This window comes from Microtus oregoni, unplaced genomic scaffold, assembly GCF_018167655.1.
Source record: "Microtus oregoni isolate MIOR12 unplaced genomic scaffold, Mior012 000007F_ref0000211, whole genome shotgun sequence".
NCBI lineage: Eukaryota > Metazoa > Chordata > Mammalia > Rodentia > Cricetidae > Microtus > Microtus oregoni.
In genome coordinates this window covers 12138902-12160024 of record NW_024543066.1, presented here as the reverse complement: position 1 = coordinate 12160024, position 21123 = coordinate 12138902, and the positions used below count along the sequence as shown (strand labels likewise).

The 21123-nt window shown below is 51.0% G+C and overlaps 1 protein-coding gene across 4 annotated transcripts in view; it reads right to left on the bottom strand.

The window, feature by feature from the left end:
* Positions 1-21123, bottom strand: part of Cdh23 (cadherin related 23) — a 326387-nt gene that overhangs the window by 190139 nt on the left and 115125 nt on the right. For 3 of the 4 annotated variants that reach the window (XM_041655412.1, XM_041655411.1, XM_041655413.1), the window contains exons 7-8: positions 20243-20371; positions 13463-13541 (exon numbers count right to left, since the gene is read on the bottom strand). In XM_041655412.1, the coding sequence (XP_041511346.1) occupies positions 13463-13541; positions 20243-20371 (208 nt within the window). Of the gene's footprint in view, positions 1-13462; positions 13542-20233; positions 20372-21123 lie in introns of all 4 variants that reach the window. The other variant, XM_041655414.1, reaches the window with a different exon arrangement.

Genomic DNA, 21123 nt, shown 5'->3' with positions numbered 1-21123 from the left:
GGCCAGGGATCTACCTCAGGGCCATGGAAAGTCAGCATTCACTGCAGACATCCAGAGGCAGCTCAGTGACAGTGGAGCTCAATTAACAGTCCTGACTCACCGTGCCTTGGAGGACAGTTGGTTGTGTGGTCTCTGATTTCCCTACACAAACAAGGGAAGCTAAAGAATTCAGTCACCATGGCTTAGGGATGGTTGGGAGGGGATGGGGGCATGGTAGGAAGACCCTGGATATGGGAGCAGAAGGCTTGGTGCCAATTGCTGTCTGCACCACGCTCAGCCTGGATCACCAAGTTGTCACAGCTCCCTGCATCATTAGTGATGTAGGAAGGCAGACACCCCACAATGTTGGTTCAAGAATGGGTAATTCGTGTGAAGGTCCCTGGCAGGTGTCAAACCCACGTGAGCCCCTCCTCTCTGGGTGCAGAAGTAGTATGTTTGGGAGTCTCAGCAGTCCATGTCCCAAGAGCCAGTGGACTGTGGATTTCCAGGTCACATGACCGGAAGGAAGACAATGCAGCAATTAGGTGACCACGACAGAGATGGCACTATTCTGGGTTCAGGATGGGTGGGTGGTGACAGGTCAGTGAGAAGTGGCTGCCACATTGGTGAGGAACAGAATGGGGAGTAAGGGGACTCCAGTTTGTTCATATTTAACGCAGACAACACAAGCTGGGTGGTCAGGGAAGGCCCCTTGGCAGAAGGGACTGTGAAGAGAGGTCGGTCCTCAAGGAGGGCGGGACATAGGCAGGGGGACCATGGGGGCCAGGCAGAGTGACAAGGATAGCACTCTGAGCACCCCTGATCTTCTGAGCACCCTACTTTGAAGACATGCAACAGAACCATCACCCCTTCTCTAGGTGTGCTCGCTTGGGGGACAAGCAAGTGGTAATTCACAGAGCACTTCTAGGCACCAGGTTCTGTCTACACCTCCTCCCCTTTGAGCTGGGCTTTTCACCTTCTGTTTGCAGAAGCCATTTGCTGAGCTCTCACAGAAGGATAACCTCTGAGCCATGATTTGAAGCTGTACCTCTAGTACCCTACATTCATTTATATATATATTCTCTCTCTCTCTCTCTCTCTCTCTCTCTCTCTCTCTCTCACACACACACACACACACACACACACTCTGTATGTGTGTGTATGTATGTGTGCGTATGCACATGTGTTCATGTGGAGGCCCAAGGCTGACATTGAAACTCATCCTTGCTCCCCCTTACTTTATTCATTGAGTTAGGGTCTCTCAATCAAACCCAGAGCTTGCTAGTCTCTCTAGCCAGTTTCTTCTGGGGATTGCCTGTCTCCACCTTCCGAGGCTAGAATTACAGATGGGTTTCTGTGCCTGCCTGGTACTGGCATGAGTTTGGGGGTGTCCAAACTCTCTTGTCCTCATGTTTGCACAACAAGCACTTCAACTGCTGAACCATCTCCCCAGCTCCTCAGTAGCCCACATTTAAATCCTAGCTCTGACATTTATAAACCGAGTGGCCTTGGGCAAGTTACTTAGGCACTGTGGGCTTGGTTATCCCATCTGTAAAGTGGGTATAGGGATAATGTCTCCCTCCTCTGGGAGCTGAGGACTATGTGACTTGCCTGGAGCAGGCGCAAAGTCAAATGTTGGGAAAGATATTCCTGGAGGGTTTTCCCTTCATACATGGCCCCTCTCCGTAAGACCTGTTCCAGCACCTTTCTACACGCAGCTCTGAGTATGCATGCATTCTCACTAAATGCCATCACTTATAATTTCCCTCTCTTTTTCTATCTTAGAGGAATAAAATATCTTGTCCCTTCCCATTTCTTTTATGACTCAACACTTGGTTTTAAATATTTATCGGTTTTGCTGTAGGTACACCTATTAAGTTAAACCGTAAGAAAGAGCTGACATTCAGCCATTTCTGACCTACAAAAGTAGCAATTTTATGTGCTTCCACTTACTAGGATGTGGTTCCTTACTAATTTGGAATATTCTTCAGTACAGGGCTTGGAAAACCATCTCTGTAAAATGCCACAGGAAATCCCTTAGCCTTCACAGGCCAAGAGGCAAAACTGAGGACATTATGTTAGTCCCTCTTTAACAAGAAAGAGAAGCAATTTCTGAAAAAAAAATCCAATGAATTCGAAATATAATTGAGTAGTGTCTTCAACTGCAGGCCTACCAAGGAGAGGGATGGAATTGAAGATGGGGAGGGGGCATGGGAACCACTTTGCTTAACTGAGGGCCTTCTAGCATCTTCACAACCTACAGACCAACAGCAAACAGGCTCCCACCTTTAAAGTGCTGTCTTGGTCTGCAGGCTTGTGCAATACCCACAAAGGGAGGACTTGGCCCCCTTGTCACTGTGGAACTGAGGAAGGCCATTAGAGCCGCCTTTTGCACATTGCTAATTTCTAGTAGTTTCAGATTCTCCAGAGCTCCCACAGGTCATGGGGATTCCCCATCCCAGGGAGATCATTTGCCCGCTTTCCTAATGGATTCCCTCAAGTTTGCTTTGCTGGTTTACGGGGATTCATCATGTATTCCGTCCGCGAGTCCCTTGTTGGCTTTAATTGCTGGAGAAACCGTCTCCCCTTCTGCCACTTGCTGTTGACTTTGCTCATACATTCCTACGGAATTAACTGCCTTAGATGTTCACCTGTTTTTCTTCTGGGGCCTATGCTGCTTGGGTGCCAACAAGTTCTTTCCTGCCACAAGGTCACGAAGATATACTCCCCTGCTTTCTTTTATGAGTTTTGTATTTCTCCTTTCACACCGAGGTCTTCAATCCATCCAGAGTCCACCTTGGTACATGGTGTATGCTGAGAAATCTGGCTTTATTTTTTTTTTCCAGTTAGGGAACTAGTTTCCCCGACGCCAGTCACAAACAAGTCACCCTTTCTCTGTTGATTTGTGGCGCCACCTATGTCATCTGTCAAGTGCCCGTGCTAACACCTGAGTCAGCTTCTGCAAGCTCCTCTCTGTCTCACAGGCCCAGCCATCTATCTTTAAGATGCCCTATGAGGACTGAGCACGGAAGCATGTGCCTATAATCTCAGCCCTCAAAGGTTGAGGCAGGAGGACAGATACGAGTGCAAGGCTACATAGTGAGACCCCATTCCGGGGGATTGGGATAAAGTAGAGTGTGCCAGAGGAAGACATTCAACATGGTCTTTGGGTTCACATACATACATGGAAAGGGGGAGAGGATACACATTTGGTTCCCCATTCCTAATCCCAGGAGATACAAATAAGAAGAAAGCATCCTCTGGGTGCCTGTAAGACCCTCTCAGCAAGGGCCCCCACCATCTCTCTGAGCACCCCAACTTCTGCTGGGTTCAGCTAGATAAGGGAACAATCCCAGCTCCTGGTCCTCAAGGTGCTTCCCCTTCCCTGACCTGCAGCCCAGTGGGTCTGTCTCTCCCTTAGTCATTCCTCACTTCCTGGGACATCTTTGCCACCTAAGCTTCTGTCACTCAGCCTCATCTAGAAGAAGAACACTCCACATCCCACAGTGGCTTTTGGACAAAGATCCTGTCCATACGGGGCTGGTATCCCTCAGCACTTGCTCTGTACCTGGCACAGTCCTAAGCACGTCACACGCACAGATGTGACCCTCAAGAGTCCCCACGAGTCCTTCTTCGTGTCTAGATGACGAAGGGCCTGGGAGACCAAGGCTATGTTTATATGTTGATCTCCCAAGCCCACTCTTTTGAGTGTGTGTCATCCTGTCCCCCCACCCCTAGCCTCAGCCTGGCCTGTGTACAACTATATTATTTTTCTTCACCTCGACTCTATGTTTCCCTTCCAAGAGTCACTCTGAAAGAGACTATGTAAGAAAGTGCCACAAACAGCCAGTTGGTCAACCCCACCAGAGGAGACCGGAAGACGTGGGGTCCATGGTGGCCTCTGTGGGAGTATGTGTTATCTTCTAAGGCCCAGCTTGTTCTGCTCTCTTGGCTATAGAGGGATCTGAACCAAGGCTAAGAGGTGTTATAGACATGAGCACCCAAACAGACCTTCTCTGGAGCGGAACTGACAGAAATAGAAACTGAAGGAAATCAAGAAGAGAATAAACGGCTCACCATGCAAGTCAGAGGCATTTCACACCCCATGTGTCTGCAAGCCCTGCCACTGGCCATCAGCTCTGGGGACCGTGTAAGTCACAGCTAGGGAGTTAGCATCGGTGTATGCCCAAGGTCCTTGCCAGAACCCTTACCACCCTCAGCTTCCTCTGGTCCCAGGGAGGACTTCCGATGGCCACACTGTGGATCCAGTGAGGTCTCTTAGGCATCACTGAGTCACACCCGGACAATAAGTCTCAGTACCTCAAACCCTCATTTGTCGAGCAGTCCTGTGATTCTCAACTAAATGGCTCTTGCTGACATTTAAGAATCAAACCATCACCGGGGGACAAGTCACAAGGCCTTTTAAAACAACACTTGACCAGCGCCATTATCACAAAGGGCACTTCTAGCTCCTGCTTCCGGGCTCTAGAACGTGCCACGGGTCAGGTCCTTTAGAGTATGAGATCTTTATGTCCTCCCAGAAGGAGGGACAGCAGGACCAGGTAGCTGGACCATGGAGTCATCGGATCCTGCCTGCCTGTTTCCATGACAAAAGCAGCCCCTTCAGGGGCCCTAGGGCGGTGCACAGCCAGCAGAATGTGGCTGTTGGAGGAGAAATTCATTCTGTGCTGGTGTTTGCTCATTTCAATCAATGTCTGGAAGTATCTTCTTGGGAATCTCTGTCTCCAGATATTGGTCAAATATTTGAATGGGGAGCAGTGAGTTAATTGCCTTAGCTGGAGCACTTGACAGTGAGGGAGGTAGGGAGGTGAAATGGGGCCTGGCAGGAAGCCTGGGGGTGGAGCCCAGTTTCCCACAAGGGAATAAGGGAAGGGGGTAGGGGGACACAGGCAAGGTAGGTGTGTTTAGGGAAGACCTATGCAGGAGACAGAGCTGGGGGGGGGGGGGGAGACAGCGCTCGGAGCCCACCTGCTGGTTTCAAAGCCAGTTCTACTCCTTGTCCTGTGACCTTGTATGACCTGGACTCAGTATTTCCATCTGAAATGGGAACAATAATCACACCTCGTGGTGACCTAGGAAGACTCAAGCAATAATAGACACCTCAGAGATCCGCCCTCTAGGAGGACTCAAAGGACAGGCGGGTAAACTTGGAACTTGTTCTCAAGCACCCATGAGGTGTCACCTATTGTCCCCATGTCACTACCCTTAGTTCACTAGATGATTTCCCAATGTTGCTAGGGCTGAAGGAAGAAGAATGTCCCACTGAAATGCATGTCCATACCCTACCCTCTGGCAGGAAGCAATTTCCCCCTTCAGTCCCTCTATCCAGGGGAGTGTCCCAGAAGGACTGGCGTTCCTGAACTCCAGAATTAGTTCTTGCAGAAGCCATGTTGCTGGCTTGTGGTGAGCTGCCTGCACTGTGGGTCTCTCCAGGTCTTCCCTGGATGTGTCTGGTGGATGGGGACACTGGGGCTAATGGAGAGATGTCTTCTCCTCTCTGTGTCCCTCTTTCCTTTCTAATGGCTTTAAAGCACAGACTTGATAGGACAGACAGATGGGGCAGGGAGAGTGGTGTGGGACCTGGTGGCCTTGTTTGGCTCGACAGAGGGGAAGACTTTGGGGTAGAGGTACACGTGCTGCTTACGAGGGGTTCCAGCACATAGGGCTCCAAGCAGTGACTATGTGGGGTCAAGCTCCAAGTGCAGGGTGTGGGAAGAACTCACCCCCATTTCTACTCATAATTTACTGCGGCTTCAGGATCACAGGGAGGCCAGAAACATGAGGCCATTACTGTGCCTACAAAGGTTCTGACAGTAGGAACAATAAGTCACCCTCTTCAAGCAGGGGGCAGTCTGACAAAAGAGGGCAGGAACAAAAAGCCAAAGAACACACACAGCCACCCACGGGCACTTCCAAAACTCTAGGCGAGGATTTATAGAGAGCCAAAGTCAAGCCATACAGGGAGGGAAAAGGGTATGGGCCCATGAAGTCTTCTGGGTTTTTAAAGATTATTTATTATGTATACAGTGTTCTGACTGCATGTATGACTCCAGGCCAGAAGAGGGTACCAGATCTAATTACAGGTGATTGTGAACTACTATGTGGGTGCTGGGAATTGAACTCAGGACCTTCGGCAGAGCAGCCAGTGCGCTTAACCTCTGACCCATCTCTCTGGCCCGAAGTCTGTGTTTTTGAGGAGCCCAGAAATGATTTTCTTCTTTTCTTTCTTTCTTTTTTAAAGACCAGGCTTGCCTTGAACTCACAGAGATCTGCCTGCCTCTGCCGTATGAGTGCTGGGATTAAAGACATGTGCCACCCATACCCAGATGCTGCTGCTTTAGTAGTCCCGCGTGTTCCAGGCTGACCTGGAGCTCACCATGTAGCTGAGACTGACCATGAATTTCTGATCCTCCCGCCTCCACCTCTCACAATGGAACACAGTTGCTGGGATTAGCAGCGTGCACCAGCATGCCTAGTTTATCTGGAAGGATCTGGGGGCTTCATGAATACTAGCTAACAGTCACCTGAGCCACATCTTAGACCCTTCTTACCAGGCTGAAGAAACTGTTTCTTGTAGGTGCTCACCAACTGGACAGCCATTTTCTTATCTCTGATGTTGTAATAGATAACATTTCTTGAATGCCTACCATGCATCAGGCACACACAATTCATGTTTGGGGACTTTTCCCTGCACGGACTCCTTTAGCCCTGGCAATCACCTGGCTAACATTCTCATCCCACAGACACTGAGATGGAGGTGCTCCTGCTCAAGGTCATTGGGTATTTGAGTCCAGGCCGACTGTGGGTAGATCTGTGGCTATAGGATCCTCTCTCTCCCCGGAGGTCTGGTCCCACAGTAGGCTCATAATAAATAATGATGACAACCGCGCTGGCAGTCACATAGGGGCAGATGTCAGTCCCTTTGGCTCCCCAGGGAAGTCATGAATCACAGATACACTGGGTAGGAGGTGGCTGACTGGCTGAGCGACTGCAACTCCATCTGGTAGCTTACCCTTCTTGCAAGGCACCCCAGGGGGCCCCCACCTGCAGCCCCATTCCCATCCCCTCCACTTCAGCTAAGCTGAGCCCAGGGACTCAAGAACAGCGATGAGGGAGCTGTGGATGACTTGGGGCTTAATATCTTTGTAACCATATTGCAAAAGGGCAGGCCTGAGCGGGAGCCTTACGCTTAATCTTTCTCTTTTATTGCTTTTTCTCTTGTATGATTTAACCTTGCACCAGGTATCAAGCTAGATAAATAAAAACTTTTATTTCAGATTAGCCCCAGCTGGGGGCTGCCTTGAAGGCTGAACAGTCATTCAAGGCATCTGATGAGAAGGGAGCTGGGAGCTGGGTTGCCTAGCGGGGCTCTCATCCCAAGTTCAAAGGCTCCTAGGGATATCAGATGGGGACCTTTTCTGAGGTGGGTGCAGCAAGGCTCTGATTAGTGCCTATAGCCCGAGAAGGGGGAGGCATGCCGGGACGCAGCCTTTCGGGTGTGTCTGTCACCTGTTACGCACTCCTCACGGTACAGTTTCATTCCGAGGGTGTCACCTAGCTGGGCCACACTGCCTTCGCTGATCTGTTCTTTCCTAAACTGGACACAAGAACAACGACGCCAGCTCTCCATTCCAAGTTGGTCTCTGGGGCTGAGAATGGGGCCTGGCACATGGTAGCTACTCAGTATACAGCGGCGAGCTAAATGACTGAATCCTAACTTGCAGCTCTCTCTGCACACAGACCATAGACTGACAGGATTGCTTGGTGTCTATGGCAAAAAGATGAAAGTTTTGGAAGCGAAAAACCTTTCGGTTTGAATCCCGAGTATGTGCTTAAGTGGGTTTCGTATATTCTTGTGCATTTGAATGGCTTTTTCTCTAGAAGGGCTCTAGCTAGCCACATCCCTGCTGGATAACAGACGATGCCATGGCCAAGGCCAGGTGTCCCCCCCCCCCCCCATGTGCAGAGAGGCAGACAAGAGGGTCAAGGCAGTGTGGATTATAATAGCAAAATCCCAAGTGTGCATAGACGGAATCATATGCAGTAGTGGAGATGAGCAACTGACGTCACGCCAGCAACATGTGAGGATACGGAATAGAGAGAAAGATGCATGTCTCCAAAGCACAAGACTTTAAAAATGAAGCCGGTGTACACCTTTGATCCCAGCACTCGGGAAGCAGAGGCAGGCAGATCTCTGTGAGTTCGAGGCCAGCCTGGTCTACAAGAGCTAGTTCCAGGACAAGCTCCAAAGCTGCAAAGAAACCCTGTCTCAAAAAACCAAAATATAAAAAAGAATAAAGTCCAAAGACGACTACGTCCAAATAGTGTGTGGTGTACACAGATATGCCATCTTCCCAAAGCAAGGGGATGAGCAAGAGGTGGATTGGAAGACGTGGCCCTGCTGACCCGAAGGAAGGGAAGTGGTGGCTGAGAGGATCACACAGGCAGATGTAAGGTTTGAGTAGTGGCCCTCACAGAGCTGGTGGGCTCTCAGGTATCCACGACATCACTAAAGGCAAGAATGAGCTAGACATAGTGGCGCACGCCTTTAATCCCAGCACTCAGGAGGCAGAAGCAGTTAGAATCCTGGGAGTTTGAGGCCAGACTGGTCCACAAAGTGAGTTCCAGGACAGCCACAGCTACATAATAGAGAGACCTTGTCTCAAAAATAAAAAAGGCAAGAATGAAATAAAACAGCCATACATGAACCAGTATTGACAATGAGCAAAGAATTCTGCTTAAATCAATTCTGAGGTATGCCGAGTTAAAGGAGAGAGAGCCTAAATGATATGGTGGATAGTTTCATAATCCTCCCAAGACACACAAGGCCCTGGAAGTTCATTCAAAGACGAGGACAATAAGCACCAGGAGCCAAAGGAGAGAAACAAGCAAACCGCTGTGGGGGTGGGTAGAGAAGATGAGGATCTCCCATCATGCCCCACTGCTGCAGCCACCTCAGCCAGGACTCCCACCCTGAGCTGTCAAATTAAAGAGTCCACGACTTCATTCCTGTCTGGTGGGGCATATAGACTCAAGAGCCAACAGTGGGGGTGGTCTGAGGATGTGTCCATAGGATAGCAGGCCACTGTCCCCCAAGGAAGGGACATTCCTGCCTGAGATGAGAGTCATAAAGACCACGGGGTGCAGAAAGGAGGATCTCAGACTGTCCTTGCCATGAAATCTTTGTGAAGTCCCCCTGACTTGTGAGAGTCACAGGAAGGGAGCAAATGGCAGGCTGCCGTTTCCTGGCCAAGGGACTCCTGAGTCCTGCGTAAGGACAAGGGGGCTCCTGCATACCCAGGTAGTGATAAAGATCGTTTGCCACAGAGTTGGTACACAGAGCATCACCAGAAGGGACTGCTGGCGGAAAGGTGGCCCTGAGAGGAGAGAGGGAAGCAGCCTGTGGACCTCTGGGCTTCACCCGAAGGAATGGAGGACGGCGCAACATGCTGTCATTGTTTTAATACTGGGGAAACAAGGCACTGTGAATGGCGCACAGTGTGCTTAGATAATTCAATTCACCGCTCCCAACCCAGAGGCTATGTCCCTAACTACTGTCAAGAAACAGAAGCAGAGAACGCTGACAGGCCGAGCCTGGGACAGCAACGACAGCGCATTCCCTGCAGCTGTGGCTAGAGAGACAGACAGCTTCTCCATAGACAACAGCCTGCAGAGAGCAAGGCAAAAAACAAAAAAAACAAAAAAACAAAAAACCCAGAGGCCCATCATTGCACCACACTCAGCAAGTGATGTCTGCCTGGGTAAATAATGGGGTGCTCTGGTACGGGTGCTGATGTGGGTCAAGGGTAGACACTCATGGTTGCAAAGAGAGCTGCTAACCTTAAAGCTTTCCACCTAGGCCTCCAGCAGGGCTCAGTAAGAGAAGTGGGTGCATGTGTGTTTCCCCTCCTTTACTTATATTCTCTATTTTCACATTATCACTATGGCCTGCTCACACCCATTTAACCTTATTCTGGAGGGGCCGTGAAGCTACCTTGGTGGACTGTTAATGAACTAATATTCAATATTCATGTCTTCCAATTCTGATCCAGATGACAGACTACCCTGGGAGGCCCTAGTCTGACCAGCCAGCCATGCCCAGGAACCTACTCTTTTTTTCCTTCATGCCCTCAACCAACATCCCTGTCACCTTTCTCTGATCTGCCTGCCATGTCTCCTCGGCCAAGCCCCCACAGGTCAGCTACACGGTAGGCCTGAAGTCTGGGGCTTCCAGGAACCCAGTTTGCCACCACAAGGCAGAAGCTGGGTGTGTTAGTCAGATTTCCAAGGCAATTCTACTTCTGCGCTTTCTCTTCCTAGAGGGAGGAAAATGCATAGCAGCTTAATCACAAGGGCTTTGATGTGTGCTGCCGGATGGTCTCCCACGACGACGGCTGCCCCAGCATGCTGTGGCCAGGGGCCTGACGTAGCTGCTGTTGTATACGTGTGTGGGTTCATAAAGTCAGACTATAAATAACTATTCCCCCATGTGTAGGAATGCACACTTGCATATGCATGTCAATTTTTCCTCCTAAACAATCTATTTTCAAAAAAAATATCTCATCTGACAGCAAATCCAGGAAGGAGCCCAGCACCTCGCTGCCCTCCACCATGGTGCCTGGCACGTCCCCTGTGTGACCCTGCAGATGAGGTCGATGTGCTGAAAGATGGCGGCTGAAGGGTCGGAACCGGCATACTTCTCATTTTTTTATTCTAGACTACTCCTTCGTAAGCAGCCTTCTTTTCTCTCTGTTCCCCACCTGCCCTGCTTCACCCCGATGAGTCCCTAGAAACCCTTGATCCTGATTACCTCCCGGATGTGTAACTTCAACACCACACCTGGATGTATGTAATTCACACATAAAGAGTAAGCTTCGTTTCACCCTCCTAAGTAGGAAACTTCACGGCCTTGGTACACGATATCGCCTGTGGAGCACATGTGCAGAGCTTCGCATGGTGAAGTCCTCAGTGTCACCTGTCCCCACCCCCAGCTCCTAACTCAGCAGGTTTAGAGGGGCCCGGATTTCACATCTCCAGCAATTTCTTGGGTGATGCCAATGCTGCTGGCCTGGGGACCTCTGTTGTCATAGATACTGAGTGTTCTCCGGAGCCCATGAGCTGGGGTTCAGTGCCTGCTCTGCCACTTAGCAGCCATGGCCCTTGGCCAAGGAAGGCACAAGTCTTGTCTTTCCCTGTCTAGAAAAGGATTAATGTCTGTCTCTCCTTCATTGACTCTTAGGAAGGAGAACTTGTGATCAGCCAGACCAGTTGGGGTTCTCTTCTCCTTAGTCTTTGGTGTGTGTTGTGCACAGAGAGCAGATGGGGAAAGAGACACCAACTGCTGTAAGAGATCCGGCCTCTTTTCCTTCTGTCTTTAAATTTTGTTTTCCTACTATCCTTCCTTTCCTTGCTCCATCCCTCCCTTCTTTTTTTTCAATTATTTTATTTTTGCAACAGAGCCTCATGTAGCTCAGGCTAGCCTAAACTCACCCACCTGCTAAGCAGCCAAGGATGACCTCCCACCTTTCTGCTCCTTCTGCCTCCAGCGAGTGCTGATATCAGAGGTGTGTACCACCATGGCCAGTTTTATGTAGCCTTCCATTGAAGGCTAAGCGAGCATCCGACTAACTGAGCTACATCCACAGCCCTAGGGTTCTTAACCTCATCTTATAGGTTAACACCATGAAGCCTGCAACAAGTCAAACATCCTTCGGAAATACAACTCTTGCTGGAAGCAAAGCATGTTCTCAAACCCACCAGTTTGGATGCTCGGTCCAGGGCTCTGCATGGGGAAGACAGCATTCCTTGCAGTAGGACTGTCCTGTTAGAGGAGGGATGTGACTAGGGATGTGGCTAGGCTACTCAGACTTCAGGCTGGGACAGGAGCCCTTAAAGGCCTTTGTAGCCTGGCATGGGGAGGATGATGACCCTGGTGCCCAGGATGGCAGGCACAGGAAGACATGGGGCTCATGCCAAGTCCTCGGTGGGAAAGAACCCTGTCATTCATCAGGCTCAGTGTGGTCATGAGGGGCTGGGAACAAATTGATGGTGATGGAGCCATAACTTACCACGAAAGGCCTCTTTGTTCTCGGCAAAACAGAGGGATCATTAGTAGTGGGGAGAACACTTGTGGGCCGATATAAATCCCCTTGCTTGTGGCTGATAAACAGCCCCAAGGGGAAGGGCCTCAGGTGTGGATGGGTCAACTGCATGCTCCCGATCTGAGCCTGTGTGTACCTGGTTGGGGCAGGTGGGTCTTGACATAAACCCAGAGCCCTTACAACCAGCCCAGGTTGCTGAGGCACCTGAGGTTCAGGGGCCCCCAGGACCCAAGAACGACAATCATTGCGTGAGTATACATCAGGGTCTACTCTGGGCTGGTTCCTGTCCTGGGTACCAGAATGGGTACATAGTAGAAGGAATCAGAGGGTTTCAGGGACTCAAGTACCAATTCCTACAGATGCTTAACCCAGACTGGCTGCATCTGCTCTCCTTTGGGGCTCACTGGGCTTACAATGCTCACCACAGGAGCAAGTCACATGATCTATAAACCACTTTGACGCAAGTACTCTTCCTGTTCCCAATATATGAGTGACAAGTAAGACAGGGACCCAACCAACACAGCCGGCTCGGGAGAGCCTCCCTCCTCCCTCTGGATCTCCATGCCTTTCTCTCTTTTGGGAAAGGCTCTGACCACGTCACTCTCTTTTCTTGGGGTGCAGGCTGGGGTGGCCTGACTTTCTCCTCCTCCTGATCTGTCTGGCTTGCCTGAATTCACCAGGATGACCCTTCAGAGACTGTGCACTGGACAGGGACACTATGAGCCGGTATGCATGGAGTAGGTGCGGAGCCAGTGTTTACGAGTGGGGGTAACTTAGCCCCTGGACAGCGCCTCTGAGCTGTCACAGATTGGTCTCTGGGTAAGGCATGCCTGAGCTGGGCATCTTCTCACGCAGAGCCAACAATTAAGCCAGTTGCTATTCTCCACGGCCAAGGGATCTATTGGTTGGGAGGGGGCCGCGGTGTCTCCCGCCGTGATATCCTTGTGCTACCTGAATGCCTGTCAGCTGGAAGTGTGACTAGAACATGAAATCAGACAGGAGCAGTTCTATTTGTTCCAAAGTGATGTAAAAATTGCCACCTTTTCACCAAATAAGAACAGAAATCCCAGCGCACGGAAGGAGGTGAGATAAGGGTCACCACATTCCAGGCTCAGAGCCCCAGAAATCCCGCAGCTTCAGACCTTGGATGGTAGCACACATTCCTCTTCCCAGGGCCCCCAGACAGCACAGCCTTTTAACCCTGTTCCTCTCTTTTAAGTCTGTTCCTTTCCTTCACAAGGACTGTAACTAGAGACAGGTCTGAAATGCCATTCTATGTAGTCCACGGCTCTTTGAGCCTGAGCCCCCAACAGCAGTGGCTCTCTTGGGATATGTGACAAACACCGCAGACTTGGGCTTACCTGAGACAATCGTGTAGCCAATCCCCCGGGGTCTCCCTTTATCCTGGTCCACAGCAGTGATCACCCGAACAGTAGTGCCCTGGTTGGGGGAGAGAAGGGACTTGAGTTCAGTCGCCTGCATTCCAGACTGCTATCTTTCTTTGTGGGTGTCCTAGCATTCTTTTACTTTCCCTTCCCACGCCAACTCCCAACTACAGAGCTTACCCAGGAAGTGGGTACCACGTGACATCACTCCTGACTCCAGGGACTTTGCCTTCAGCCCCCATTCCCTAACAACATTAATCGTCAAGGGACTCGGAGCTGAGGGAGTCAGGAAAGGGAGTATGGACTTTCTCCTCCCAGAGCAAAGGGTCAAGGACAGGCAATAGACAGACAGTTGCTGTACACATCTTGGGGCAATGAGATGGACAGATGCACAGGAAAGAGTGGGTATCCACCTAGTCCACCCAGAGGAGCCTGGAAAGGGGTGTCCAGATGGCAGCTTTTAGGATGCATCTCGAGGAATTAGCAGGAGTTCTTTGACAAAAGAAGAAGAAAGGGAAAACACCCCAGGGAGAAGGTATAAGACATGCCAGGGCTTGGCTGTGTGTACTTCTAGGAAGGGATGCTGTTAAGTAACCTTTCACTGATGGCAGTTCATTGAATGAACAAGCAAATGTACGCAAAAAAGAAATTGACATCATCATCACCATGGCCACCACTTGCTGAGCTGTCCTTTGCCAGGAGCAATTGCCATCCCCCTCTCCAGGCTCCCTCACACCACTGTGTAGGTCGGCTGTCCCTGTCCACCCTGTACCTGAGGGTTATGTCCTAGATGGTTTCCCTGGGTGATGGACAGTTTTGGGGGGTGGAAGTATCCTCCCAGTACTCCCAAGTCTAAAAGGGGCTCTTGTGGCCTTTGTCTGTATCTCACTCATTCACCTTCACCTCCACTCACCCTGAGGAGCAAGCGCGTCCCTCCCAGTCCTCCCAGGCTAGCTGTGAAGACACAGAAGGAGCCGCAGCCTCCTCCCCCAGACAGCACTGCTCTTCCCAAATGCCTTTCCAGCCTCCCTTAGCCTAGAGTGCAGAAGATGGAATGCCTCCAAGCTCCCTGAGGGAATGTGGGACTATCTCAGGATGTGTGCAGAGGTCAGGCCCAGCCCCTTCTTCGTCCTCTCACCCAGGGAGCAAGAGTTCTGGTTGGATCCTCTGGACCTGTTAAGGAGTTGAATAGGCTATGAGAAGAACCAAGTGGCCACACTGAAAAGTACACCTTCCTAGGCACAGAGGGTTGCTTTAAATGCTGGCCCAATGAACTCAGGTGCCCCAGCCGCCCAATGTTCTAAAACCTGGCTTTTTTCCGCAGCTGAAGAAACAGAGGCAGAAAGCCGAGAGACTCCTGGAGATCCCAGAGCAGGGAGTGAGTGAACGGGAAGCCAGCCTCATATTTAAACGCTCTGGCTCTAATGTTCCTGTCCACCAGGTACGGAGGCAGCTGCAGGGTTCTGCTATAATAATGCTAATGTCATTTCCGAATGTCACTGCTCTGTGTCAGGAACTATTCTGAGCACTGGCTCCTGTGGAACTTGGAAATGCCTACATGCCAGCCATCCCTGGAGATGCCATGTGTTCTGGATTGACCAGGGGCCAAGGGTAGACTGATCACTTCACCCTCCCAAGCTTCCTCTCATGGAACCTGGAGGGCCCCTGACTCATGGCTACATGGAGGCCACAGGGAAGCCCAACTCTATACTTGGGGGACCTACACAGCTTCCCCCATCATCCCACTGAAGGCTCTTTTGGGGGACCTGCCCACTTAGGAGCTCACTATTCATCAGGGGAGGTCTGGTCTGTCCCCAGAGGTGGTCCTAAGGGAATACAGCTATCCTGAAGCTTCAACTTCCTGAACTGGACATGGGACTTACCTGCCAGGGCAACTAAGCTCAGAGGTCACTAGAGCTCCAGGGCAGAGTTACTAAACAATACACTTAAGGGACAGGTAGATGCCTTGCCCTATCCCAGGTAGGTTGGGCTGGGTTCAAGGGGACAGGGTAAGGCAGCTTTGCTGGTCTTTTCAGAGACGTCTGTGACCCAAAAGCCCCTCGGTCTTCAGAGCCCCATGGGTGCCATCTGCATGGGCATTCAGGCCTGGGATGGCAATCAGGGGGTGGGTGGGGGAACACAGCAGAACTGGCTCTTTGGGACATGAGGAAGAGGGGTCCCTCTCCCAGACAAAGTTGAACCCAAGCCTCTGTCGAGCAAGCTCTGCCAGGCTCTCAATCAGGTTCGGGGTTTCATCTCTTTTTGGGTAAATAAATCCACTTTTAATAAAACTCTGAGCTTTTAATACAAGTGCAGACAGAAGGCCTGGAAACGTTATGAGAAGGAATTAACAAGGAGGTATGGGGGCTCTGGGGAGCCCACGGCTCTTGTTTCAGAGTCTCAGTGATTATATTTTCAATATACTGCAACTTATTTCCAAAGACAAGGACTGGGGAGGAAGTAGTGTGCCAGCACAGAGCTGGGCCTCCTGAGGATGAGTCCACGCCTATAGCTTGTGGCTCTGTGGGAGGCGAAGTCCCTGGGGGCACCACCAGGAGGGTGAGTGGGAGCTCCTGCTCCAGCCAGAGGGCTGAAGAAAGACCCCTGCTGAGTGATTCTTCCCTTCCCCAGGCACTCAGGTTGTGAGGAGGAGAAGGTAACCTTCTGGGAAGCAAGGCGACAGGTGACAGGCTTGCTAGGTCCTGTCTCCTTGTGACAAGAAGAGAAGCCGGGGTGGTTAAAGGTTTGAGTCCTGTAACTAGATGTCCTACGTCTTGGTTTTCCATCTATAAAATGGGTATAAGAGGCTCCACTGTCCGGCAATGGATCTGTATATTCACACATATGAGTGTGTGTGCACACACACACGAGAGAGAGAGAGAGAGAGAGAGAGAGAGAGAGAGAGAGGGGGGGGGGGGGGCGGGGGAATATAAATGACACTATATATTTGGCCCTAGAGAGCTGCTGTGAATACCTAATGCAACCCTGGGTGCCTTGCCTGGGACTATGCATGCATTTGCAAACAATGCCAGCTAGTTTGGACCTGCGACATTGCACACAGTAAGTTCTATTCTCTAGCTAAGGAGTTTTCTCTACATTTGAACAGCTGGTACCCCATGAGGAAGAGCCAGTGAAGTGAGCATCTCCTGGGTACCAACCCTGTGCCAGGCACGATGGGTATGTGGAGATTCTCCTGACCCCTCCCCCGCAGAGGAGGACATATTCCTGTAGCTTTTAGGAATTTGCTTAAGCTCACCAGGCATTATGGGTAGGCAGAGTGTCGGTAACTGGGAAAAGGAAGGTTAAACTTGGAACAAGACGCCCGCTCTAGCAGAGATTGGAGGACCAGGACTCTGACTGGTGGGCAGGAAGTGGGGCATGAGCTGGGACTTCACTAGAAGGAACCAGGTACCTACCCAGTGGCCTGTCACCAGGAAAGTGGCTGCAGCCGGGACCAGACTGGACCGGCGCTGGGTCTCAGAGACCACTACCAATCTCATTCTCTGCAAGCTTAGCAGGGATACCCCAGCCCCCATTTCTCTGCTGCGATTAAGGACTCGAAAGGTGACATGCAGTTTGCTTTGGAGGTGTGGGGAGGGGAGTTAACTGGGGTGGGGGCTGGCAGGTGGGGACAGCTGGGGACTTCCGACGAGAGCTGCCACAGCAGATTCTGAGGCAGAAAATCCTATTTCTCAGTCCTTAATTCCAGTCAATTCCAGTCAAAGGGCTGATAGGCATCGCCGGCAGTAATTTGTGCAGTCTATCCGCTCTTTTCACCTTCTGTCGGCCCCTCACTGACGGGCAGGCCGACATGCTGCCGTTCGAGTGAGGAAATTAAAATTTGATGCAATAATCCCAAATAAGAAGGATTTTATTAGGTAATATATACACTTTAGATGAAGCTTGCTAGCCCGATACACTGATAGAGGGAGGCATACATGCTGGGAACCACAGATAAAGAGGGGGAGCCGGGAGGGTGGGGCGGGGTCTTTGACATGGCCCCAGGAAGCAGCAGAGATAGCGCTGGGCATGAGGGATGCCTGGGTTCTCCAGTCTGGGATATTGAACAGGTCATGCTGCATCCCAGCCCTGGCCCAGTGAAGGAATTGAGTGTGTTGAAATCAACCCATCACACTAAAGGGACACGGAGATCCAGATCAAGGCTTGGGAACCGATTAGCAGCCTGGAGACATCGGGCCTGGAACATGTGGGAACTGGCTTGGAGGAGAAAGGCTCTAGGGGATGGGAAAGCTGGGATTCCTCTTCCAGGGAAGAACTAAGAGAAGCAGATCCGTGCAAACGCTATGGAGCTGGTCAATGCCCAGAGAGGCTGGAACCCAGCTCACTGCTTGGTCTGTCTTCCTCTACTGGGCCACAACCCTTGTGAAAGGTACTTATCATACCCTCACAGTGTGGGTGCGTTTGCTCCCCCAAACTGGCAGACAACGGGCAACACAACCACAAAAAGAAATGTTAAGATCTCTGAGATAAAGAAGACAATCACATGACAAGTGGCAGAGGGGCCTGAGGACAGTGGGTATGAAGGAAGACACACATCTGGTCTGCTCCACGGGATCCTCTAGAAAAGAAGGGCATAGCTTACTTAGCCCAGGACCTGACACACAGGACACCTAATAAATACCTGGGAGATGGATCTGAGGCTGAAGGAGCAAGTGAGTGCACGCAGGGGTAGAGGAAAACTCTGATATCCAACATAGATGCCTGTGTAAGCTATGAAGGCATTGCCACGGGGACTCAGAAGATGCTTGGGTCAAAGACACAGTCTTATGACTATCTCACGAAGCAAGGGTTAAATACCTCGTCTCAGGCTAATGGACACAAGGAATCATCAGCCACCCCAGTTTGATGTCTGTGAGAATGGGTTCTTTTAGGAACCCCCTGCCCTGCCCCATTTCCCAGGGTCTGTGTAGACAGCAGTGTGGCTTCGCAGGGTTCCTCTGGGGACACAGCCAATGTGGTGCCAGCACGCACCAATCAAGTTGGCTTTAAGTGTCTTCCCCACACCCTCTCCTGGACACAGGGTGTGTGGGAGACCCAAGAGTATCCCGAGCCGATGTTCCAGAGACAGGATCTGGATCGCTCAGCCTATGCTCCTATACGAACATTACAGGAGAGATGGGATTGACCGGTAAATTTTGTAGCTTAGGAGTCAGTTGGATTGCAGTGGGGAGGGGTGTCTAATTCTGAGACGAGTGAGAGACAAGCCAGGGAGAGGGGAGCTGGGAACTGAAGGTCAGGGGGTCTCTGTGTTGGTAATGAGAGCAAGTAAAAGGGTGGGCTGAGTGGCAGGACAAGAGGGCTGAGATGACCAGAGCCTGAGTTCGTTCATTCATTCATTCATTCATTCATTCCATAGATGCTTCTCAAATCCCACTACACCACATCCATCAAAGACCACCTCTGCTGGACCTTGATACCAGGCAAGCATGGCAGCAGACGCTTTCAAGCTCTGAACACTCAGATTGAGAAGCCCAGAGCTAGAGACAGGTGGCAGGCCTTGTCTGAAGATGGCAGTCAGGTCTGGCCTAAGGCTGAGATGCAGGACTAGCAATGCTGGGTTTGGTAGCGGAAAGGAAGGAGAAGTCCCTGGATACGGGTGGACTGAGCATATGCAGCCTGGACTTCAGAAGATGGCACCCTGATCTACCTAGATGCCGAGAACGGGAGTAGGGAGCCTAAGATGATACCGTCTGTTCTCCAAGCAGCTCCAGATACCCATGGCAGCAAGAGGATAAGCATCTTGCTGGCAACTCTTCATTCCTATCTGGCCCCCAAAGCAAGTGACCAAACGCCAGCTCCACACCTTTGGTGCCAAGGATGCCTGTAGCTAGAACAACCATAGCACCCAAACAGGGCCAGCTACCCTGGCTGCACTGACTTAGGAACTCTGTTCATACCTACCCCTCCCCATGTTTGGGGCTTTGAGTAGTGCAGGGGGCAGGGTAAGGCTCTGAGTATCTCCAGTCTCCAGGGGTCCCCCTCACTTTTCCTTTGAGCTAAGCCCTTCCTTTCCTTTTACAAACACTCCCCCAAGTTGCATATTGAAGCGTCTGTCTGGGGATGCGCCTCGCTGTCCTTCATCAGCCCACAGCAAGCATTCCCCTCCAGTCTGCAGAAGAATGAAGTGGCTACCACAGCAGTGACAATCACCCATATTTTAGCCAGGACCCCAACCAGGCCCCTGTGGAGTGTACCATGGCCTATTTGTGTACTGAGACCTTCATTGGATCAGGGACAGTTGTTTAGTCCCAGAGGAACAGAAGGATAGGCCTGTGACATAAATACAAAGTCAGACGTCACCCCTGAAACCTGACCTTGAGAGTCCCCAAAGGAGGAGACATTATGAAGGGCAGATGGCTCCATGAGCTCTAAAGAATATATCCGGCTCGAGAGAGAGGAGTCTCACAATAGAAGAAAGCTGTGTCATTGTGTGTGGTGCTTGTGGCCAAGGGGTGCAGCAGGTCAGTAGAGAACATGACCAAGAAACAAGGAGGTATGGCTGAGCCTAGATCCACATCTACCCCCAGCACAGGCCGGAGTGCTCATGGGTATCACTGCTCATGAATCAGTTCCCCTATGGTCAGTCATACGTAGCTCTCTGTCCCACGGTACCTTCCAAGGAGCACCAGAGAGATGGAAGATAGTGTAATGTACAAAGTGCCTGGGGTCTCCACTGTCCCTCACAGGGACTAGAGGCAGGGAAAGGACAGCACTGGGGCTGCGGGCAGGGCTTACCGGAGGAGAATGCTCGTAGATGTTGGTGCTGTAGGGCAGGTTGATGAAGATGGGGTCCATGTCCTGCACATCCGTAATGATGATGGCCAGGTTGGCTAATGTAGACAGGGGTCTGGTCTTGTCTTGATCCTTGGAAGACACAGAGAGAAAGAGAGTGAGAGGACACAGTGTTGGGTTAGAAGGGCACTGTGAACACACATGCATACATGTATAGGGTGTTGGTGTGTGATCCCTGTATTTACAAATACACACATGAACTCTACACTCCTACAGGGAGTCTCAAAAGCACTAAGGCTTTTTGGCGATCCCTGAGATGTTCAAGAAAATGGAAACAAGACATCCTGGATAGCGGCTGGTGTTACATCAGGGCTTGGGCTGAGGCTGAAAGCCAGGTGGGTGGGGCCACTATCTTGGGTAGGAATGGCGTTGTTCTCAGCTCCGTTGTCCTGTTCATCCAGGGCGACTGGCCCCCCATCTCAGGACAGAGGACACTAAGATGGGGCCCCTCATCTACAGGAAAGGTTCCTCTGACTCTGCTATGCATTTGCCAGGCAGTAACTTTTCCAGTCAAACCAGCAGGGGGAGCTCCAGGGCTCGTACCATCTGGGGGCCTCCTTGAAGCAGTGCTGAGAGAAGTCAGGAAGGCCGTGCATGACCCCGGGACAGGACAGGCAATATTAATTAAGCCATTATACTCAGAAACCTTATCCTATAAAGCCCACTAAAGCCTGTGTTCTAAGACCCTAAATGTTCTGCAGACCGAGGTCTGTGTAACATCCCAATGTAACCAGCTAGCAAGACCCAATGATAACAAGGACAGTCATGTCTGCCCGTTTAGTCCTCACCCCACTCACTCATGTGCCCTGCCTTATGTATTTTTG